Consider the following 25,415-nt stretch of genomic DNA (forward strand, 5'->3'; position numbering starts at 1 on the left):
TACAAATACTGGACTCGGTGCGAGGCCTCAGTACATAGAGCATAAGATTTTTTTTAAAATGCTGTGTCTGTCTCTATCCCCCTGCATTAGAATGGTTGTTAAGAGGGGAAATCCCCTACATGAAGGTCAGGACCCTGAAGTGGGTGTGGAGACTACACACACTACACTAGTACATAGAAATAAGTAGGAAGTTCAGACCTTAAAACAAAAAAAAAGGGACAAACGTTGGATAAGTCAAGGGTCCGGACCCCTTTGCATCAGTTATGCCGGGATGACCCCCCAAAATGAGGAAAGGTTCAGACGCCTGTCAGAATGCTTAAATAAAAAAAAAGAGAAATGAAATTAGGCCACTGGGAGGAACTTGGGATACAGATAAATGTTAAAGGCAGAGGAAGCAATCTGGAAACAAGATACGAGGACTAAATGGAAAACCTTAATATCCACATCAAGAAAGACTGCAGAGGAAATTGCAAACAAATCTAAACAGACTAGCTGGGAGAATAATGCACGTCAAAGATGGATTAGAGTGTGGGGTAATGAGGGAAACTCTAAGTCTTGTCAGCTGCTGAAGAGTCAGGGGGAAGATTATGACATGAGTAAAGGAAAACAGGAAAGATTGCGAAAGGAAGGCCAAAGTCAGGAATCAGAGTCGAAACGCCAAGCTGAACTTTCAAGTGGGAATAAAATGGTGGTACCGCCTGACATGTCTGGTCTGCTGAAAATGTTTCAAAATAATGACACTGATGACCAGCTATGGTCACAATATGGATTTCTGACCTCCTCAGGAACACCTATTCAGAACTCACTATATGTCCAAAATTGTTCAAAGCCATCCTCCTCCCCAAGCAATTGACCATAATCAAAGGTACTGCCCTCTGTGAGCCGGCCGGCATTAAACCGATGACCTGCCTCAAAAACAACAGGCATCCCAGACATTGTCACAGTGCAGTGTTTAGAGGAGGACACCCCAGACCTAGAGAAGCAACTATGAAAGACACATGGGTGTCCACAGAATGCATCAAAAGGCCTCTGGATCACTCCAGTTGGCCAAGTGTGTATACTTGATGTTTTGTTACCAATGCTAATAATACCTGGAATATTTAATTTTATTCTGTTTTTATGGTCATTTTAAATTTCAATTCCTCTCATCAATTTAAATTGCAGCTGTTTAGAAAATATTCACACATTGCTTTGTTTTGTTTCCATTTTCTGTAAGTTTACACAATTCTATTAACTATTAGTACTTGGGAACAAAAAATTGAAATATGTACAGATTTCATCTTCTATGTAAAATTTTATTTCTAACATCTTAGAATTAGAGATCTTTACGTATGAGATGACACAAGAACCTAGCGAGTAGAGTGCTTACTGTAACTTCGGACAGGACAATGCAATGAGTCCAGCAATGGGCTATTGGTTCCATTCTCAGCTGGTAGGACTGTTTAAAGATTGACTAGTAGGTGCAGCAAAAAAAAAACAATTAAATTTCAAGGAAAAATCTATATGCAAATACTACTGGTAAACTCTTGTTCAAGTGATTAGGAAAGTGGATGTAAGTTTGCTCCCTGAGCTGGAAGGTTTGTTTTCAGACCTTTTGTCACCATACCAGGTAACAGCATCAGTGAGCCTCTGGTGAAGTACTGGTGGTACGGCTCATTTTTGAGAAAGTAGAAGACTTGAAATTAAACTATGGGGAGTGGCTTGGACTGTGGCACCATGTGGTCCGCTGTGAGGATTTTCTCTTTTTATAAGTGTCATTTCATCAAGAGGATGTGAAAAAAAAGGGAAACGCTGAAAGTAAGGTTGTACTAATACTTGGGTCGAAAATGGAAGTTTCAATATAAATTACGCTACACTGAAAGTGTTTGATATTTAAATATTTTAGTTTGTTAAAATACTGGTTCAGAAAATATCAAAGTAACTGTTTGCCTTATTTGAATTAGGATCTCAATTCATTGTGTTTTGTGGGCTATGTAATAGGACAGAATTTGTTTTTACATTATTATACATTAGGTCCTTTTTAAAATGATCAAACATGTAACCTTAAAACAAATTGATTGAAGACCTTGAACCCTTAATTTGTTTGAAATTCTACAATACCTGTTTCAAAAAACAATTGTGTCAGTGGCCATGCTTTAGTCAGATGTGAGTACTGTATTATAATATATCTTTGTTTTTTTTAATGCAGAGTGTTACAAAGAAGAAGAGTGCATTTTAATTTTGATGCTTTGTTCAGGTTTTAGAGAATATTAGAGGCTGAGCTGTCAATTATTGCTAAGACTTCACTGGCCCCCTTCATGTTGCAAATTCAAAGAACGTTGGTCTCTACCAAAGTTATATAGTTACTGGTCTGTAACCACTGTAATTCCAACTGTTTTGTTTTTGGAAAGTTTCATTTGGAGAATATATTTTAATATATTCTGCATTTGTTTCCCACAAGTATTTGAGATTTAAATCTGAACTGAAACTGCCTCATCAATGGCTAGAGCACAGGAAACATTTTGTTGTTTTCTCGCTGTTCCAAATATTTGAAATACTTTCCTGAGAGCTTTCACATCAGCCAAGTATCAATTTGTCAAAGGAAAATAATTTTTGAATAATCTGAATGAGGTCCCTCGTGGGTTTGATTTTAGAACCATTGATTGTTGTTTATAAATGACTGAATTGTTAAGGCCACTTACATCATCATTGCCTATTCAGAGTCAATTAGAACACTGCAATTAAAATTCTGACCGCACCCTATAGTTACAAAAAAAAGATTTGCAACAGACTTGACCATAAAGGGATGATTTACATTACATTGTTTCTGGAGATGATCAGGTCACTGCATTGTGTCTTGAATGGCATGTGACTGTGAGGGAGTGGCCAGGTGGGCTGTCTTGTCGACATTACTGACTGTGACGTAAAGCTTTTGTATAAAGGAAGAACTGTTCCTTTGTTCAGCGAGATCTCGTCACAAGCATGGCAAAGAGTGTTAAAAGTTTCTCCAAAGTTTGTACTGCATTTGCTTAATAAAATTTGGTTGTTGTTCACAGAAGTTGGCATATTGCAGTTACATCAAGTGTGTAAGAATCTCAAGAAAAATGAACTTAACATATGTTGTGTATATCCTGCGTTATAGTTCTTTTGCTTAGTGTGTTTTTACATTGATAATGTGGACTTCTTGATTATCCAATTATTTGACCAACTGACACACTCCTGGTCCCATAGGTGCTCTTAATAAAATGTGTACAGTAGTAGCAGGGCATTTAATAACACATAATATGAACAAACAGAATCAGCAAGGCTTCATGAAAAGGATATCAAGCCTCATAAATGTACTAAATTTTTTGGAGGATGTAACAAGCATGATAGATAAAGGGAAAGTGGTCTATGTAACATATTTGGATTTTCAGGTGTTTGATAAGGTACCACCCATTAAGCGATTTAATAAGATTAGCCCATGTTGTTGGAGACAATATATTAGTATGATAAAGAATGGGTCACTAAGTAGAAGTCAGAGAGTTGGGATAAAAGGGGTACATTTAAGGGATGGCAACCTGTAACTAGTGGTGTGCCATAGCGATCAGTGCTGGGGCCACAATTATTTATAATATACATTAAATGACTTGTTTGAGGAAAGTGATTGTACCATAGCCAAGTGTGTAGATGGCACAAAAATAGGTGGGAAGGTAAGCGACAACAATAATGACGCAGAGTCTGCAGAGGGATATAGACAGACTAAGTGAGTGGAATATACTATAGATGAAATATACTATAGAGAAATGTGAGGTTAGGCACTTTGGCAGGATGAAGAGCTGAATATTACTTAAATGGAGAAAGACCGTACAAAGGCACAGAACAGAAGAATTTGGGAGTCCCTGCCCATGAATCACAAAAAGCTAGTATCCACGTTCAGTAGGTAATAGGGAAGGCAATTGGAATGATGGCCTTTATTCCGATGGCAATGGCATAGAACAGTAGGGAGATTTTCCTAAACCATACAAGATACTAGCCTGATCACAGCTGGAATACTGTGAACTGTTTTGGGCTCCTTAACGGAGGAAAATATATTGGAAATAGTTCACAGAAGGTACACTACATTGATACCAGGTTTATAGGAATGTTTTCTATGAAGAGAGGTAGGCCTGCACTCATTGGATTATAGAAAAACGAGAGGCAACCTTTTTGAAAAATACAAAATTCTTAGGTGATTTGACAGTGGAGATAAAGAAAGGCTGTTTCACCTTGTGGAGCATTTAGGACCAGAGAGCATAGTCTCAGAATAAGGGATCGCGTATTTAAGACAGAGATGAGCAAAGTAGTCTTCTTGGAGGGTAGTGAATCTGTGGAATTCTTTGCTGCACTGTTGACAGAGACTCATTAAGTCTATTCAAGGTTGAGATTTTTTAATTAAAGGTTATGGGGAAAAGACAGGCAATGTAATTGAGAATGATCAGATCAGCCATAATCTCACTGAATGCTGAAGCAGACGCGATGGGCTGAAATGATCTACTTCTGCTCCTATGTTGTAACGGTCTGATGATTGTTGGTGACTGAAAAGGTCAATTTGCGATCTACAGGCTTCAGCAGTTGAGGAACAGAAACTCCTGTTTTGGAAAGGGCTCTGGTATAAATGGATTCCATTTGTCATCTGCACTCTCCTGCAGCAGCCTCATGCACATGTGGAACTTGCAAACTGCTTTCCCAGACTCTGTGCCAGCTGTCTCTTCCAGCAAACTCCTGCTCCATGGTCAAGATTAGGCTGTCTTTTCAGCTGGAGGATGAATCATTTGCAAAGTGCAGCTGTGATGACACTATGGCTTTAAGAGCGGTTGAGACAGAGGTAACGAGCAGTCTGCTCATAACAGATAAAGTAAATAGCTTGTGAGGCCTTGGGTTTTTTTTAAAATGTTGGAGCAATAGAAGCAGCTGAATTAGAGGGGTCAGGCTCCCACAGAACCAGGATTTTAATTTAGCTTTCAGTAGCTGTTGGGGTTGTAAAAGCTGCTACATGCCTCTGTCTCTTTGCTGCAACTAGAAGCTGGAGTTCGTTCTCTCAGTTTTTGTCTTGACTATTTTTCCCTCTTGGACTGCAGAATTGAGTGAGAGACAAACTATTTTACTAAATTTGCCTTTGTCAAGGCTATCTTAATTTATTGTGTGGGGTGTTTGTTCTGATCCATAATGCACTGGGGGCCCATCCTGTATAACTAGTCTCTAATTCTGGGTCAGGTTTAGGATTATAGGCCTCAAACTGGTGAGTGTTGGTGTTTTTCTTTATTTCAAGTGTTGCATTCAGTCGGTTTAAACAGGATGTGCCTTGTATAATGGCTCTTTCAGTCATTAAGAGTTTCCTGGGGGTGGGAGAAGTCACTTTGGGAGTTTTACAGAAAGTGAGCAAAAGCAAAACTTTTTAAATTGGCAAACAAGTTGAATTTGAAGTTGCCGGTGTCTATGAGGACAGGGGAAATAATTGCAGCTATAGCTCTACATTTATAATTGCCCGGAATGCAATCAGAATCATTCGAGATTGCTAAAATTCAATTGCAAATGAAGCAGCTTGAATTAGAGGTAATGGCAAGGGGGTAAAGAAAGAAAGAATAGGCCTGGCATTACAAAAAGAAAAGGAAAGGAAAGCCCTAGCTGAAGAAAGGGAGAAAAAGAGAAGTTTTGAACTTCAGGGGTTGGAACTGAAAACCCAGAGTCGATTTAAGATAGTGGAGGTAGAAGCAGTGATGAGGACAGTAATGGAGAGGAATCTCACTGTATCCAAAGGCCTGGTGGGGATATGTTTAAATATGTTCAAACGTTGCCTAAATTCAATGAGAAGGATACAAGAGCGTTTTCAATTTCATTTGAGAAAGTGGCTAAACAAATGAAATGGCTGGTGACCACATTGCAGACCCAAACCAAGTTGGTAGGTAGAGCTAGTGAGTCATTGGCAAAGGAGGTACCTTGGCTATATGATGAGGCAAATAAAAAACAAAACCCAAGGCCTCAGAAACTGTTTACTTTATTTGCTTGGAACAGACTGCTCAGCACCTCGGTCTCAACATCGCTTCATTAAAAAAAAATACACCTCTTAAAGACATTGTATCATCACACACCATTCAACAAAAAGCATTACTGTTTGCACTTTACAATCTTGCATGACGACCCACGTCCTGACTGATACAAGGGTTATAAAAGAATGCATTCAGTGTTTGGCTGGTTGGCTCTGTTCAAAACTTCATTGATTTTCATGTTGTCCTGACAGACATTAGACAGCATTGATGGAAATGCTTCAGCAACCCATCCAAATGCCTCTTAAATATTGCAATTGTACCAGCCTCCACCACATCCTCTGGCAGCTCATTCCATACACGTACCACCCTCTGCGTGAAAAAGTTGCCCCTTAGGTCTCTTTTATATCTTTCTTTTCTCACCCCAAACCTATGCCCTCCAATTCTGGACTCCCTCACCCCAGGGAAAAGATTTTGTCTATTTATCCTATCCATGCCCCTCGTAATTTTGTAAACCTCTATAAAGGTCACCCCTCAGCTTCCGACGCTCCAGGGAAAACAGTCACAGCTTGTTCAGCCTCTCCCTGTAGCTCAGATCCTCCAACCCTGGCAATATCCTTGTAAATCTTTTCTGAATCCTTTCAAGTTCCACAACATCTTTCTGATAGGAAGGAGATCAGAATTGCGCGCAATATTCCAACAGTGGCCTAAACAATGTCCTGTACAGCCGCAACATGACCTCCCAACTCCTGTACTCAATACTCTGACCAATAAAGGAAAGCATACCAAATGCCTTCTTCACTATCCTATCTACCTGTGACTCCACTTTCAAGGAGCTATGAACCTGCACTCCAAGGTCTCTTTGTTCAGCAACACTCCCTAGGACCTTACCATTAAGCGTATAAGTTCTCTAAGATTTGCTTTCCCAAAATGCAGCACCTCGTATTTATCTAAATTAAACTCCATCTGCCACTTCTCAGCCCATTGGCCCATCTGGTCAAGATCCTGTTGTAATTTGAGGTAACCCTCTTTGCTGTCCACTACACCACCAATTTTGGTGTCATCTGCAAACTAATGAGCTGTACCTCTTATGCTTGCCTTCAAATCATTTATATAAATGACAAAAAGTAGAGGACCCAGCACCTATCCTTGTGGCATTCCACTGGTCACAGGCCTCCAGTCTGAAAAACAACCCTCCACCACCACCCTCTGTCTTCTACCTTTGAGCCAGTTCTGTATCCAAATGGCTAGGTCTCCCTGTATTCCATGAGATCAAACCTTACTAATCAGTCTCCCATGGGGAACCTTGTCAAATGCCTTACTGAAGTCCATATAGATTACATCTACTGCTCTGCCCTCATCAATCTTCTTTGTTACTTCGTCAAAAAACTCAATCAAGTTTGTGAGACATGATTTCCCATGCACAAAGCCATGTTGACTATCCCAAATAAGTCCTTGCCTTTCCAAATACATGTACATCCTGTCCCTCAGGATTCCCTCCAACAACTTGCCCACCACCGAGGTCAGGCTCACCGGTCTATAGTTCCCTGGCTTGTCCTTACGACCCTTCTTAAACAGTGGCACCACGTTTGCCAACCTCCAGTCTTCCAGCACCTCACCTGTCACTATCGATGATACAAATATCTCAGCAAGAGGCCCAGCAATCACTTCTCTAGCTTCCCACAGAGTTCTCGGGTACACCTGATCAGGTCCTGGGGATTTATCCACTTTTAACCGTTAAGACATCCAGCACTTCCTCCTCTGTAATCTGGACATTTTGCAAGATGTCACCATCTATTTCCCTAAAGTCTATACCTTCCATATCCTTTTCCACAGTAAATACTGATGCAAAATATTCATTTAGTATCTCCCCCATTTTCTGTGGCTCCACACAAAGGCCGCCTTGCTGATCTTTGAGGGGCCCTATTCTCTCCCTAGTTACCCTTTTGTCCTTAATATATTTGTAAAAACCCTTTGGATTCTCCTTAATTCTATTTGCCAAAGCTATCTCATGTACCCTTTTTGCCCTCCTGATTTCCCTCTTCAGTATACTCCTACTTTCTTTATACTCTTCTAAGGATTCACTCCATCTATCCTGTCTATATCTGACATATACTTCCTTCTTTTTCTTAACCAAACCCTCATTTCTTTAGTCATCCAGCATTCCCTATACCTACCAGCCTTCCCTTTCACCCTGACAGGAATATACTTTCTCTGGATTCTTGTTATCTCATTTCTGAAGGCTTCCCATTTTCCAGCCGTCCCTTTACCTGTGAACATCTGCCTCCAATCAGCTTTCGAAAGTTCTTGCCTAATACTGTCAAAATTGGCCTTTCTCCAATTTTGAACTTCAACTTTTAGATCTGGTCAATCCTTTTCCATCACTATTTTAAAACAAATAGAATTATGGTCGCTTGTCCCAAAGTGCTCCCCCACTGACACCTCAGTCACTTGCCCTGCCTTATTTCCCAAGAGTAGGTCAAGTTTTGCACCTTCTCTCGTAGGTACATCCACATACTGAATCAGAAAATTGTCTTGTACACACTTATGAAATTCCTCTCCATCTAAACCCTTAACACTATGGCAGTCCGAGTCGATGTTTGGAAAGTTAAAATCCCCTACCATAACTACCCTATTATTCTTACAGATAGCTGAGATCTCCTTACAAGTTTGTTTCTCAATTTCCCTCTGACTATTGGAGGGTCTATAATACAATTCCAATAAGGTGATCATCCCTTTCTTATTTCTCAGTTCCACCCAATTAACTTCCCTGGATGTATTTCCGGGAATATCCTCCCTCAGCCCAGCTGTAATGCTCTCTCTTATCAAAAATGCCACTCCCCCCTCCTCTCTTGCCTCCCTTTCTATCCTTCCTGTAGCATTTGTATCCTGGAACATTAAGCTGCCAGTCCTGCCCATCCCTGAGCCATGTTTCCGTAATTGCTATAATATCCCACTTCCATGTTCCTAACCATGCCCTGAGTTCATCTGCCTTCCCTGTTAGGCCCCTTGCATTGAAATAAATGCAGTTTAATTTATTAGTCCTACCTTGTCCCTGCCTGCCCTGACTGTTTGACTCACTTCTGTTCTCAGCTGTACCCGTCTCAGATCGATCTCTTTCCTCACTATCTCCCTGGGTCCCACCCCCCACCTTACTAGTTTAAATCCTCCCAAGCAGTTCTAGCAACTTTCCCTGCCAGTATATTAGTCCCCTTCCAATTTAGGTGCAATCCGCCCTTCTTGTACAGATCACTTCTACCCCAAAAGAGATTCCAATGATCCAAAAATGTGAATCTCTCTACCATACACCAGCTCCTGAGCCATGCATTCATCTGCTCCATCCTCCTATTCCTGCCCTCACTAGCTCATAGCACTGGGAGTAATCCAGATATTACTACCCTTGAGGACCTCCTTTTTAAATTTCTGCCTAACTCTCTGTAATCTCCCTTCAGAGTCTCAGCCTTTTCCCTTCCAATGTGGACAATGACCTCCTCTTGTCCCCTCTCCCCTGCGAGAACATTCTGCATCCTCTCGGAGACATCCTTGATCCTGGCACCAGGGAAACAACACACCATTCTGCTTTTTCTCTGCTGGCCACAAATATCTGTCTGTACCTCGGACTACAGAATCCCCTAACACAATTGATCTCTTGGAACCAGACATATCCCTCGTTGCATTAGAGCCAGTCTCAAAACTTGGCTGTTCATGCTACGTTCCCCTAAGAATCCATCACCCCCTACATTTTCCAAAACAGCATACCTGTTTGAAATGGGTATATCCACAAAAGACTCCTGCCCAAGGTGCCGACCTCTCTCACCCTTCCTGGAGTTAACCCATCTATGTGACTGTATCTGAGACTGTCCCCCCTTCCTATAACTGCCATCCATCACATACTGTTGCTGTTGCAAATTCCTCATCGCTTCTATCTGTCTCTCCAACCTATCCACTCGATCTGATAAGATTCGCATCCAACAGCATTTATGGCAGATATAATCCACAGTAACCCTTAAACTCTCTTTAAACTCCCACATCTGACAAGAAGTACATATCACTGCAAAGGCCATTTTTGCTCCTTCACAATCTACAGACATATTTGTTTTCTGTATAGAACCTATGGTTTTTACCCAAACAAGAGGGCAATGATGAAAATTGTTCAGTACGCTTGAGTTTTGGTTGAGATGCATAGCAAATAGTTTCACCAGACATGCCACAACAAGAAACCAAAGCAGCTGTTTGGACTTGGACAGTCAATTGTCTATGTCCATACCAACAATGACATTATCTGTGATACAATAATAGCTCACAAGTGAAGCAATCATTACTTTTGTCTGACACAACAGAAGAACATATCCTCTCATTGTTGCAATGTCCCATTCTCTGCACTGCTCCTGCTTAGCTACAGCAAACATACAAAAAAACCATTAATTTACTGTTTCCTCATTGATAAGATTGGAAAGCAATTTGTTGAGATCTGAAAGCCCAATTCCAATTTGTAATTGTACTTGGGATTTTTGACAATTTAAATATAACTGGCAGAGCATGTGATTTCGGTTTAACCCTTAATAAGATGCTTAGTGTGTGCTCGGTATGTGGGATTTAATGATGTAACTATGCAAAAATGTCTGCTAACTGAATCACAACTTCAAACTTCAAACAGGCACTACAACTACCTTTATCATTGGAAAATGTAGCAAGTGGAGGATATGATTTGCAAGGTATTAGAACATATAGAACATTGAAAAGTACAACACAGAACAGGCCCTTTGGCCCACGATGTTGTGCCAAGGTTTAACCCTAATGTAAAATATAATAATTTAACCTACACACCCCTCAACTCACTGCTATCTATGTGCACGCCCAGCAGTCGCTTAAATGTCCCTAATGACTCTGCTAATGATTCTGATGGAAGTGGACACCCTCGCCAGTCCGACTGAGCTTGGGGAACACCACTTGTGTGAAGAAAACTGTATAGCCTCACTCAGGACATATCCTGAGCAGAGGAACTCTAGATCAGCCCACCACAAAACCCCAAAAGAAAGCTAAGCCTCAGCCAAATGGTGAAAATTTTCTCCGGGATCTGGGCCGGCAAGCCATTGTAGTTGCTGCCAGTATATGGAATCAACACAGCTAAAGCATCCCACTAGACCAATGTACATCCTATCTCTGGTTTGAAACAGTTAAATTGCTTAGCAACATCCAAATCAGAACCAAACAAAATAAATGCCTGGTTAAATAGAGGTCGATACCAGTGTAGCTATATCAGTGATTGCAGTTTTTAACAAAAGTCGCTCTGGACTACTCCCCTTAAGTTTGCACAAGATCTCGGCTAGACTGAGAACCTACATTAGTGAATCTTTACAGATTAAGGGTACAACCTCTGGTCTCTAATGAAAAGCAGCTGGCTCAGTTACCATTGATTGTAGTGAAAGGCTCAGTCCCAAGTTGATGGGGTGAAACTGGTAGTGAGAGATTCACTTAGATGAGCTCAACATTTTTCAATTGGAAAATGGCTGCCTGAGTGAAGTCCTAATTAGATATCCAGAAGTCTTGCAGGGAAGTATAGGGATGATCAGAGAAGCCACGGTCACCTTGCACGTTGATCAGGAAGCAATTCCAGGAATCCGCAAGGCCCATCAGTGCCATTTGCCTTGCAGTTGGAAGTAGAGGCAGAAAAATCAGGAGACTGGAGAGTGAAGGAATCATCAAACCAGTCCAGTTTGTGGAATGGGCAGCACTGATCGTACCGATTGTGAAGCCCAACGGATCAGTTCACCTCTATGGGATTTTAAACAAACATCAACTGCTTTTCACAGCTGGATAAAACCCAATCCCTCACACTGAGGATTTATTCACAAAGTTGGCAGGGGGAATTGTCATTCATGAAGCTAGACATGAGCTATTGTGTTTAGATGAGGATTCCCAGAAGCATTCTACAATTAATACCCATATGGTCTTCTACCAATGTACAAATCAAGCCATGCTCTTCCAGATGGTCATATGTACCATTTGGGGTATCAGCCTGTTCAATCTTTCAGAGGACAAGAGAGAAGATTGTGTAAGGTCTACCTCAGGTTGCCATTTACTTAGATGACATTGTAATAACAGGGAGAACTGATAAGAAGCATTTAAAACTTGGACATAGTCCTCAGGTGTTTTGCCAAAGGAGGCATATGCCATAGAAAGGGAAGAAAATGTGTTCCAGACCTACTGGGGGGTACAGAATCAACAAGGTCCCCAACGCCTTATCTTCACCATGGAGGTCCCCAACGCCTTATCTTCACCATGGACATCCAGTCCTTGTACACCTCCATCCCCCATCACGAAGGACTCAAAGCCCTCCGCTTCTTCCTTTCCCGCCATACCAACCAGTACCCTTCCACTGACACCCTCCTTCGACTGACTGAACTGGTCCTCACCCTGAACAACTTCTCTTTCCAATCCTCCCACTTCCTCCAAACAAAAGGAGTAGCCATGGGCACCCGCATGGGCCCCAGCTATGCCTGCCTCTTCGTAGGATATGTGGAACAGTCCATCTTCCGCAACTACACTGGCCCCACCCCCCACCTTTTCCTCCGCTACATCGATGACTGTATCGGCGCCACCTCGTGCTCCCACGAGGAGGTTGAACAGTTCATCAACTTCACCAATACCTTCCACCCCGACCTCAAATTCACCTGGACAGTCTCAGATTCCTCCCTCCCCTTCCTCGACCTTTCTATTTCTATCTCAGGCGACCGAATCAACACGGACATCTACTACAAACCGACCGACTCCCACAGCTACCTGGACTACACCTCCTCCCACCCTGACCCCTGTAAAAACGCCATCCCATTCTCCCAATTCCTTCGTCTCCGCCGCATCTGCTCCCAGGAGGACCAGTTCCAGAAACGTACAACCCAGATGGCCTCCTTCTTCAAGGACCGCAATTTCCCCCCCCCCGACGTGGTCGACGATGCCCTCCACCGCATCTCTTCCACTTCCCGCTCCTCCACCTTTGAGCCCCGCCCCTCCAACCACCACCAGGACAGAACCCCACTGGTCCTCACCTACCACCCCACCAACCTCCATGTACAGCGCATCATCCGCCGTCATTTCCGCCACCTCCAAACGGACCCCACCACCAAGGATATATTTCCCTCCCCTCCCCTATCAGCATTCCGTAAAGACCACTCCCTCCGTGACTCCCTCGTCAGATCCACACCCCCCCCACCAACCCAACCTCCACTCCCGGCACCTTCCCCTGCAACCGCAGGAGGTGCAAGACTTGCGCCCACACCTCCCCCCTCACCTCTCTCCAAGGCACAAAGGAAACTTCCATATCCACCACAGATTCACCTGCACCTCCACACACATCATCTATTGCATCCTCTGCACCCGATGTGGCCTCCTCTATATTGGGGAGACAGGCCGCCTACTTGCGGAGCGTTTCAGAGAACACCTCTGGGACACCCAGACCAACCAACCCAACCACTCTGTGGCTCAACACTTCAACTCCCCCTCCCACTCCACCAAGGATATGCAGGTCTTTGGACTCCTCCATTGCCAGACCACAACAACACGACGGTTGGAGGAAGAGCGCCTCATCTTCCGCCTAGGAACCCTCCAACCACAAGGGATGAACTCGGATTTCACCAGTTTCCTCATTTCCCCTCCCCCCACCTTGTCTCAGTCAAATCCATCGAACTCAGCACCGCCTTCCTAACCTGCAATCTTCTTCCTGACCTCTCCGCCCCCACCCCAGTCTGACCTATCACCCTCACCTTGACCTCTTTCCACCTATCGCATTTCCGACGCCCCTCCCCCAAGTCCCTCCTCCCTACCTTTTATCTTAGCCTGCTGGACAAACTTTCCTCATTCCTGAAGAAGGGCTTATGCCTGAAATGTCGATTCTCCTGTTCCCTGGATACTGCCTGACCTGCTGCGCTTTTCCAGCAACACATTTTCAGCTACAGAATCAACAAGACTGGGTTACACTTGTTGGAAGGTAAAGTGAAGGCAATCTAAGGTGCCCCAGCTCCCATAACCGTCCAGGAGCTTAGGTCATTTCTTGAGCTAGTGATTTATTACAGAGTTCACACATAACCTGTCACCTTTGCATCAACTTTGTATCAAAAAGGGATCAGCCTTGGAAATGGTCACGTAGCCAAACCATAGCTTTCAGTGAAGTAAAAAAACAGCTATCATGCTCTAAGCTGTTGGCACACCATGATCCCAAGAAAGATCTAGTATTGATATGCAATGCTTCCCCATATGGCATCAGGGTTGTACTAGTTCATCGGTGGCCCAACGGAGAGGAACACCCAATAGCATATGCATCCAGGACTTTGACTAATGTAGAGCATAAATATGCCCAGATAGAGCAAGAAGGATTAGCATTCATATTTGGATTCAGGAAATTTCAGCAATAGCTTTATGGACAAATATTTGTGAAAATCATGGAGCATAAACCTCTACTTGGGTGGGACCGCCTTGTCCTCTTTGAGCAGACCATGTTTTTGGGCTGCAGTCTGTGCTGAGTTCTAATACTAAGTGCTTACAATTATAAGCTAGAACACCATTTCAGAGGCAGAGTAGTGAATACAGATGCATTGAGCCATCTCTCCCATTAGCAGAAACCCCGACGGTGGTACCCCTATGGAGAAGAATGTAAGGGTATTACATTTTCTGGATATCTCCGGTTACAGCTGACAATATCAGATTTTGGATGCAGAAAGATCCAGTCCTTTCAAAACTGAAACAGCTGGTGATAGGGGAACTGATGACTGTCACAATTAGAACTGAAAACCTTTTGGATCTAGAGAGACAAGCTCACAGTAGAGGATGGCATATTATTATGGGAAACAAGAGTGATTGTCCTGAACAAAAGTCACTGCCAAATACTGGCTGAACTCCTCCAGGGCCATGCAGGAGTTTCCAAAAAGAAGGTGCGGGTGATTGTCTGGTGGCCAGAATTGGATGGAGGCTTAGCTGCGATGGTCAGGCAGTGCCCAGAGTGCAAACAAGGACAAACAATACTGCCAGCAACACCACCACATCCTTGGGAATGGCCGGGTAAATCCTAGATCTAGTTGCATGTCAACTGTGCAGGTCCTTTTATGAGCTTAGTGTTCGTCGTCATGGTAGATGCTAACTCAAAGTGGTTGGACCTGCATAGAGGCCATTCATCAAACACATAGATGACGACATAAAAACCATTTGTGATATACTGAGTTCTGGAAGTATTGGTCACAGAATGGATTCAACACAAGGACAGCTCCATACCACTTCTCATCCAATGGCATGGCAGAAAGAGCAGGGTGAACTTCAAACTTTAAAGGCTGGCTTGAAGAAACAGTCTAAAATCTTGCTACACATCAAACTGTCACAGTTCCTATTTGATTATAGGACCACCACACATGCAGCTACAAGGATTGCACTAGCAGAGTTGGTAGTGGGTAGAAGACACTGCACCAGGTTAACTCTGATCTTCCCAGACCTGAGTGAGGGGGTGAAACAGCCAGACACAAGGCTCCGCCAAGTGGGAGACTTTTGATACAGGGGATAAAGTTTGGTGCAAGAATCACGATAATGGTTCTGCATCGGTAAGAGGCATAGTCAATACAAAAGTCAGGTCCAGTGTCGTATAAAGTTTGCGTAGATCCTGAACATATGAAAGCCACAAATTTTCAAACCTGTGCAGGTGCAAAACATGCGCTGCCCTTTGGAACAGTAGGAAAAGCTGTCAGAAACAGTGAGTTCGCCTTCTCTGTTGTGCACTTATGTCCTCCGAATCAGAGGTAGACATGACGGATGTAGCCATCTTGATGCCAGAAGAAAAGTGAAATGTTATCGAGACACTCCTGGTGCAAGAGGCAAGCTCCTATGTGTTACACACCATCCATATCAAACTCCAAGTCTGAGGAACCCTGACCTAAAGCACTCCAAAAGGTTCTCTAAGATAAAGGACCAATTTACTCTCTCTCACATATAAGAGGAGAAATGTAGTGATTGGAACATGGTCAGCTAGCTGGCCCTCTCAGAATACGTCTCCTGATTGAGGCTGTTAATCTGGTCCAATTAGGGAGTGCTAGCTGACAGAGTAAAAAGAGGAATGAAGAAAATAAAAGCACACTGGAGTGTATTGGGTTCTAAAAAAAAGAAAAGAAAAAGAGGAAAACAAAGAAAAAATAAACAGGAGTGTCAGAGGATCTGTTCACTCAGAGCTGGCTGTTGTATTGAGAGCGGCTGGGTGCTGGAAGGCTGATGGCCTGACTGTAGGAAAGCAAGTCGGGGATGGTTTGGTTAGTACGCGGGGTTACCTGGAGCTGGTGGCTGTTGTCCGTCCCGGAGGAAAGTGGGCTGGGGACGGTCAGTCATGCGCAGGGCAGCTGGAGACCAGAAGGCCAACAACCAGCTCATAGGAAAACAGCCCGGGGTAGTCCGGTCAGTACATGGGGCAACTAGGAGCTGGGTGGTTGACAACCCGCCTGGAGGAAAGCGGGAGGGTCAGTCAGTACACAGGGCGGCCAGAGACTGGAAGGCCAACGACTGTCCTGCAGGAAGGCTAGCTAAGGACAGTCTGATCAGTATGTGGTGTGGACTAGTGTCAAGTGTCTTTTTATACCTACAGTAAAAAATTAAAAAAAAAATAAAAAGAGGAATGTTAGAGGTTCTGGCACAAGAGCGCACTCTGATGCAGCACTAGGGGCATGAGCTCTACATGTGTAAATATAGGGTGACTTAGTGACAGGACACCAGCCTCTGTGGAGTTATTTCATGAAGTCTCCAATTTAAACAGACTTTTAAAGAATTCTATACAGAGGAATCACCCACAAGAAAATTCAATTTGAGTTCCTTCGACAAAGAGAATCAAATTGGAGGACAGTGTTCATGCTGAGCTAATGTTGCATGATTAGCTCTGCTGTAGTTTTTGGTATAAGAATGGTTAGCACAGATTGAAGACATTGTCGTGTGTTTTGGAAGCAAATGTATATCTCACTGTCAGGCAATTTTTTGCCTCTTCAACCATTACTTTGCATAAAGTGGAGAAAAGGGCGGATTCCTGAACTTACAATTTGCTTAGCAGCTTAAGAGATTGGCAAATTGGCTGAGATTGCCTTTCTGCCCTTCAGGCAGTTGACAAAGAAGCAAAGAAACTTGGAGAGCACCCAATCTAGATACGGTGTCCCAAAGTGCTTCCCAGCTGACTGTATCAAATGCCTTGGAGACACTACAAAAGTTACGTATAGAATCATGTTTGTTGGCTTCACCTCTCCTGGATTCGTCCAGTATAATGATCATGAACCAAATATTTAACTTCCTTAGGTGGCAATAAGAATGGGGAGGGTGATGAAATATTTGGGTAAAATCCAGAAATCAGATTATTGTGACCAACTTTTGTAATTATTTGTCCCTTGTCATTAGGTGGTGAGATGCTATTAATAAATATTTGCATCTTTCATTACACAAATCATCAGAATTAGTCTCTGTCTGTTAGGAATAATCACTGGCCCATCGCTTCACCCACTGCAGAATGGCAAAGCTTCAGCTTCATAGGTGGCACTTTAGCAGACAGGGTCAGGCAGTAGCTTTTGTCCTTTTGTCTCATAATCATACTTTGATGCAGAAGGCAAGCAGACAGCTTGTGACAAAAAGGGTCTGCAGCTTCCACAGCAAACCAACTGCATGTGGGAGAGAGTATGGCAATAAATGGAAAGGACAGGATAGGCATACTTAATGGGGCAAGGTTGCTTTCCAAAGTCAGTCCAGATGCCATTTCTGTTCCGGATGGTTTGCCCCGGTCAGAGAGGCAGAGGAGCAAGTCAAAAGATCATCATCATTTTAATTAGGAGGTCGGGCCACGGTCAGTCCTGAAAGCTAAAGAAAATCAGATTGATCATTGCTAGTCCATCTGAGGGACGGACTGGATTCGGGTTCAGCTGTCTTCCAAAGTTTGTCTGGGAATGGACCACCACAGGGAGTCAGGTATTAAAAAAAAAGCAAGTATTTCAATTCAGCAGTTGATAGGGAAGGCAAAGCACTGTTGCCTTTTTAGGCTTGTACTCACGAGTTTAGAAGAATAAGAGCAGACCTTACTGAACTCAACAAGATTCATTCAAACAGTTTTCGTCACTACACTCCTCCTGTTCTTCAGTGTGACCTGGAATTAAGTGCTAGAGAAATTCTACCTGCAACGCTTGCAGGTTTTGAAACAACGATTCTGAGAGGGCTTTGACAGAGTAAATGTGTAAACGCTATTTCCCCATTGGGAGAGTGTAAACCACAGGGTATAATCTCAGGCTAAGGGGTCAATTTAAAACAGATAATAGGAGGAATTTATCCTTTGAGGGCAGTGAATCTGTGTAATTCTTTACTCTAGAGGGTTTTGGGGCTGGGTCATTAAGTATATGCAAGCTTGCGATGGACAGATTTTTAATCACTCAGGGAATCGGGTTTTATGGGGAAAAGGCAGGAAAGAAGTTGAAGGTGATCAGTTCAGCTGTGCTCTCATTGAATGGCAGAGCGGACTCAATGGGCTGAATACTTTACTTTTGTCCTTAGAATTTCTCCAGTATTTAGTTCAGGTCTCATTGAAGAACAGAAGTGTAGTGGGGACAATTGTTCTGTTGAATTTTCGTTGAGTTGCAGAGGTCTTTGTTGTCAACCACTTCACAGGGTAGTGTGTAACAGGTGGAGCTGGTGCAGTTACAGTACTTCCCACACAGACGTCTATAAGTTTCGCAGGAAATCCAATGATCTTATAACTTGGATTGCATGAAAAGCTCACCACTATCACCTTTCAAAATACACAGAGAAATAGCAGCGGTTTAGGGAGTCCGTAGCATCTTTTGCTATAAATTCTGTGCTTTATGATCCTGCTCCACAGTTAACTGAAGGAGCAACGCTTGGAAAGCTAGTACTTCCAAATGAACCTGTTGGACCATAATCTGGTGTTGTGTGATTTTTAACTATCAGTAAAAGCAAGTGACTCAGTGATTTACACTTTTCTGGGGGGCGATGCAAGAATAAACTATGGAACTATAAACTATGGCAATACCAGTGAGGGTGACCCTGGTGGTGGGCAAGTAGTTGGAGGGAATCCTGAGGGACAGGATGTACATGTATTTGGAAAGGCAAGGACTGATTAGGGATAGTCAACATGGCTTTGTGCATGGGAAACCATGTCTCACAAACTTGATTGAGTTTTTTGAAGAAGTAACAAAGAGGATTGATGAGGGCAGAGCAGTAGGTGTAATCTATATGGACTTCAGTAAGGCATTTGACAAGGTTCCCCATGGGAGACTGATTAGCAAGGTTTGATCTCATGGAATACAGGGAGAACTAGCCATTTGGATACAGAACTGGCTCAAAGGTAGAAGACAGAGGGTGGTGGTAGAGGGTTGGTTTTCAGACTGGAGGCCTGTGACCAGTTAAGTACCACAAGGATCGGTGCTGGGTCCTCTACTTTTCGTCATTTACATAAATGATTTGGATGTGAACATAGGAGGTATACCTTTTAAGTTTGCAGATGACACCAAAATTGGAGGTGTAGTGGACAGTGAAGAAAGTTACCTCAGATTACAACGGGATCTTGATCAGATGGGCCAATGGGCTAAGGAGTGACAGTGGAGCTTAATTTAGATAAATGCGAGGTGCTGCATTTTGTGAAAGCAAATCTTAGCAGGACTTATGCACTTAATGGTAAGGTCCTGGGGAGTGTTGCTGAACAAAGAGACCTTGGAGTGCAGGTTCATAGCTCCTTGAAAGTAGCATCGCAGGTAGATAGGATAGTGAAGGTGGTGTTTGGTATGCTTTCCTTTATTTGTCAGAGTATTGAGTACAGGAGTTGGAAGGTTATGTTGCAACTGTACAGGACATTGGTTCGACCACTTTAGGAATATTGCGTGTAATTCTGGCCTCCTTCCTATCGGAAAGATATTGTGAAACTTGAAAGGGTTCAGAAAAGATTTACAAGGATGTTGCCAGGGTTGGAGGATTTGAGCTATGGGGAGAGGCTTAATAGGTGAGGGCTGTTTTCCCTGGAGCATCAGATGCTGAGCGGTGACCTTATAGATGTTAATAAAATCATGAGGGGCATGGATAGGAATAAATAGACAAGGCCTTTTCCCTGGTTGGGGAGTCCAGAACTCGAGGGCATAGGTTTAGGGTGAGAGGGGAAAGATATGAAAGGGACCTAAGGGGTAAGTTTTTCACATAGTGGGTAGTGTGTATGGAATGAGCTGCCAGAGGAAATGGTGGGGGCTGGTACAATTGCAACATTTAAAAGGCATCTGGATGGGTATATGGATAGGAAGGGTTTACAGGGATATGAGCCAGGCGCTGGCAAATGAGACTAGATTAGGTTGGGATATTTAGTCGGCATGGACGAGATGGAGCGAGGGGTCTGTTTCCGTGTTGTAAATCTCTACGAATCTGTGAGGTTTACAGCTCACGAGCAGCGTGAGACAAGCAGCCGCTGAGGGTGGGAACGCTTCCCGCACGATGAGGTAGTGCTGCTGGGGGAGTGTGAAAGCACAGCATCGATAAAATGAGGGGGAGTTGGAGCGGTGGCTGCGCAGGCCAGATCCGTTTCTGTTTTTTCTAAGTTAAAGAAAACTTGGGAGGAAACAGTGGGAGCAAACTGAGATACATTTGAATTTGAGGGGGGGTGGGGGTGATGAAAAAGGCGGGATATAGATTTACTGCCCGGAAATATCACAAATCGGTTTAAATGAGAGACCCAATTTATTCAGAGACCCAGGAGAATGACTAACGAACCAGAACACTGTGGAAGGTAAATTTATTTTCGAAAAATGATCCCAAAAAAAACTGCAGAAACGAAAGGACTTCTATACTATCTCCGTCTCGGTTAAAACGTATCTTGAAAGGTGTTAATGCAAAACTTGTTGGATAAACGTGTCCTTTATAACTGTTTCTGAGCAGCGGCATAACTTAATAGTTTAATCGTTTGAGATGTCTCGCTCCACGTTGGTGTTGACAGAAGAGACACATAAATACGTTTTCAGGCAGAACACCACAACCGAGTGCGCAGACACCGAATGAACCAACAGAAACCTACCGCTTGGACGATCTTCAAAATGCCAGAAAAGGACTTGGCGTAACTTAGGTCGAGGAAGCCACTGTCTGTACTCCGTCTTGTCTCCGCCATCCTCCTCCCGTCAAACTGCACACTCAATCACTCACCTACTCTCTCTCTCCCTCCCTCAGTCAGTCACACCCTCCCCTTGACTGACAGCTACACCGAGCCACTGATTGGTTCAGTAGCAAACAACTGGCTGTGCCTCTCCACAATGAAGGAGTTACAATGTTATTCAAAATTACACATCTCCATACTATTTAGTGAACTTTTGTAACTGCGCTGGAAGCATCTTACCACAGTGCTAATGTTTTTTTTTCAGTGCACAGTGTGAACTCCATTTTTTTGCACTTCAGGTATTTAAAAAGTTACTCAGAGTCCTGTCTACTGCATCAGTCAACACTGAAGCACAAACGGATGGGTGTTGCCCTTTCAATAGACCTCAGCGACATCTGAAAACTTTTGATATCTCAACGGGGCAGGTTGAACAGCTCTAGAAAAATAAACGGTTACATTTTTATACAAGCGCTGTACGGCCAACGAAGTACCTCTCGAAGCGTGATCACTGTTATCATTCAGATTACACAGCGTGATCATTGTTAATTACAGCCGATTTTTTTTGTCAAAAGTGGAGTTTCATTTCTTCAGGTGGTGAAATTGTTGGCAATATTACACTGGCAGACTTTGAATTACTTTTAAACTTGCAGGTGTGTTTATGAAATCGTGGGAAAGTGGCAAAAAGAAGCATTCTGTTTGTATTAGTCTTGACTTCCAATCTACTGGGAATTCTTGAAGGAGGTAGCATTTGCTATTGATAAAAGGGAATCAACTGTGCATGTACTGAGATTTCCAGAAGGCATTTGATAAGTTACCAGAAACGTTAATGCAGAAAATAAAAGTTCATGGCATTAGAGGTAGCATTTTGGTCTGGATAGAAAATTGGCTTGTTAACAGGAAATAGAAATAGGTGTGAATGAGTCATTTTCATTTTGGGCAAAAGTGCATCACGAGACGTGATGATAAAACCTCAACTATTCGAATTTTCATAAATGACTTCACTGAAGGGATAAAAGGTAAAGTTGTCATTATTGGTGAGGACAATAGATAGGAAAATAAGTTGTGAAGAAGATACAAGGAAGTTACAAAAGGATTTTATTAGATTAAGTGAGTGGACAAAGATGTGGCAAATCCATTATAAAATGGAAAAATGTGAAATTGTCCATTCTGGCAGGACGAATTAAAAATCTAAACTGTGAAAGATTTCAGAGCTCAGATGCAGAGTAATCTGGATGCCCTCGTGCATGAATAGGTTAGAATGCAGTTGTAACAAATAATTGAAGTTATAGAATGTTATCAATTATCATGAAGGGAATTGAATGCAAAAATAGGGAAGATGTGCAATGGTTATAGAGGGAACTTGAGAGCACATCTGGAATAAAATGCACAGTATTAATCACCTTATTCAAGACCATTCAGAGAAGGTTTACTAAACTAATGTCTGGAATGGGTATGCTGTGTTATGAGGAAATGTTCGGCAGGCCGGGCTCGATTCATTAGAGTTTGAAAGAGTAAGAGGTGACTCAAATGAAATGTGTAAAATTGAGGTGTCTTGACAGGGTAGGTATGGAAAGGATTTTCCTCTTATGGGAGAATCTGGAATAGGGTCACTATTTAAAAGTGAGACAGCCTTTAGAACTCTACTTCCACTATCTCTTCATAAAATTGCGTTCTTGAATATTTAAGGCAGAGATGAATAAATTATTGGTAAGCAAGGGAGTGAAAGGTCGAAGGGAATGTGAGTCTAAAGTTACAATCAGAAAAGCCAGATCCTTACTGAATAACAAAGCAGGCAAGTGGGGCAGAATAGTGGATCATAGAATTCCTATGTTATGGAAACAGGCCCTCTGACAAGTAACCCACCCAAACCCATATTATTTTATACAGTGGTGACCCCGGAATCCGAACGCCCTATTGTTCGAACAACTTTGAATCCGAACAATTATTTCGAAAAAAGTTTGCCCTAAAATCCGAACACATTTTCAGAATCCGAACACCATGTACCATTCAGGTCGCACATTGTTCAGTTCGTCCTGGGAAGTAGTCATGAAAGCATCTCTCGTGTGTCCATCACTAGTTTACCTCATGTTTTCACCTTGATTTGTGCTTTTTTTTTAATTATCACCCTTGTGTATTCGCCATGGCACCCAAGAAGAGCAGTGAAGCAAATAAGTGCATTCACCATTAGTACTCCTCACTAAGGTAAATGAAGTTATTTTCATGTTAGTACATTATTTCTTGCTTTTATTATTATTACTTGATATTTAGGTCATTTACTCATCTTATTTTACATTAACCATGTGTATTTGCAGTTAAAAGTGTCTTGGAAATGTTTTTTTTGGGTCCAGAAACGGATTAATTCACTTTCCATTATTTCTTAAGGGGAAAATAGTTTTCGCAATACAAATAACCTCCTGGAATGAATTAAATTCGGATTTTGAGGCACCACTGTATTTACACCTGATTAATACCATTAACCTACACATCTCTGAATACAATGGGCAATATAGCATGGCCAATTCACGTAACCTGCACATCTTTGGATTGTGGGAGAAAACTGGAGTACCTGGAGGAAACCCACACAGACACAGGCGAATGTGCAAACTTAACACAGACAGTTGCCCAAGGTTGGAATCAAACCCATGTCCTTGGCACAGTAAGGCAGCCATGTTAACCGCTGAGCCGCCCCAATAACATGAATAAGCTAGTGCTATTTTCCTTGGAGTGTCGGAGGCTGAGGTTTATAAATTCATGAGGGGCATGGATAGGGTGAATTGCCAAAGTCTTATCCCCAGGCTATGGGAGTCAAAAAATAGAGGGCATAGGTTTAAGATGAGAGGGGAAAGATTTAAAAGGGGCACTTTTTTCATGCAGAGGGTGCTGTGTATATGAGTTGAGGTGCTTGAGGAGGTGATGGAGGATGCTAGTACAATTATAACATTCAAAGGGCATCTGGATGGGTATATGAATAGAAAAGGTTTAGAGGGATATGGGACTAGATTAATTTAGGATATCTGGTCAGCATGGACAAGTTGGATCAAAGGGGCTGTTTCTATGTTGTACAGCTCTATGTCCCTCTAAGAAGAAAGAGGTCAGTCAGACCATTAGAAATTTCCCAGTACTTTATTTTAACTGGAACTATGCACTAACCTGTTTTTCTTTAATCAATCCTGCCCTTTTTTAGAAGACTGGTAATGTTTCCTGTAAGTTAGTTTCTGCACCTTTTGCAATACCCATCACAATGAGGTTAAAAATCACACAACACCAGGTTATAGTCCAACAGATTTAATTGGAAGCACACTAGCTTTCGGAACGATGCTCCTTCATCAGGTGATTGTGGAGGGCTCGATCGTAACACAGAATTTATAGCAAAAATTTGCAGTGTGATGTAAGTGAAATTATACATTGAAAAATTGATTGTCTGTTAAGCCTTTCATCTGTTGGAATACAGTGATAGTTTCACTTCTTTCATGTGTAAATCACAAAACCCTTTTTTTTAAAAGTTGCATTCTCAGGTTAGCTGTTAACAATGGTGATAGCTAGACAATATGTTGAAAGTGTTAGCCCCCTGTGTTCTCTGTCTATGACCTGATGTTTAGATTGTTATCTCACTTTTTAGATTAGAATCAGAGTTTTACATAAATTCATGCAGTTTTTGAGCTCAGAGTTCTACATGAATGTATGCAGTTTTTGAGCAAAGTGCAATGTAACTCTGCAAGTACAAATTCACCACACAAAATATATGTGTGCATGTGGGTCTTTGTCTGTCTGTTTGTGTGTGTGTGTCTATCTGGGTTGGGGTGTGTGTGTGTGTGTGTGTCTATCTGGGTTGGGGTGTGTGTGTGTGTGTGTGTGTGTGTAGTGAGTGCAGAGTGTCTTAAGTCTGTGAGGGGGTCCATGTGTGGGTGTCTGTGTGTGCGTCTGTGTGTACCTGTGTCCGTGTGTAGTGCAATGGTGATCACCTGTAATGTGACATGAACCCAAGGTCCCGGTTGAGGCCCTCCCTATGGGTACCGAACTTAGCTATCAGCCTCTGCTCGGCCACTTTCCTCTGCTGCCTATCCCGAAGTCCACCTTAGAGGATGGTCACCCGAAGGTCCGAGGCTGAATGTCCTGGACCACTGAAGTGTTCCCCAACTGAGAGGGAACCCTCCTGTCTGTTGATTGTTGTGCGGTGCCCATTCATCCGTTGTCGTAGCCTTTGCTCGGTTTCCCCAATGTACCATGCCTCTGGGCATCCTTGCCTGCAACGAATAAGATAGACAACGTTGGCTGAGTCACATGAGTATCTGCCATGT

The 25,415-nt window shown here is 42.8% G+C and overlaps 1 protein-coding gene across 2 annotated transcripts in view; it reads right to left on the reverse strand.

Moving 5' to 3' along the window:
- Window positions 1-21,168, reverse strand: part of cmtm7 (CKLF-like MARVEL transmembrane domain containing 7) — a 38,638-nt gene extending 17,470 nt beyond the window's left edge. For both annotated transcript variants that reach the window (XM_087987311.1, XM_043690244.2), the window contains exon 1: window positions 21,043-21,168. In XM_087987311.1, the coding sequence (XP_087843437.1) occupies window positions 21,043-21,132 (90 nt within the window). In that variant the 5' untranslated portion in view covers window positions 21,133-21,168. The remainder of the gene's footprint in view (window positions 1-21,042) is intronic.
- Between the last annotated feature and the right edge of the window lie 4,247 nt (window positions 21,169-25,415).

Source organism: Chiloscyllium plagiosum, unplaced genomic scaffold (genome assembly GCF_037043375.1).
Source record: "Chiloscyllium plagiosum isolate Xiang-an unplaced genomic scaffold, Cpla_swu_hap1 HiC_scaffold_5, whole genome shotgun sequence".
Taxonomy (NCBI): domain Eukaryota; kingdom Metazoa; phylum Chordata; class Chondrichthyes; order Orectolobiformes; family Hemiscylliidae; genus Chiloscyllium; species Chiloscyllium plagiosum.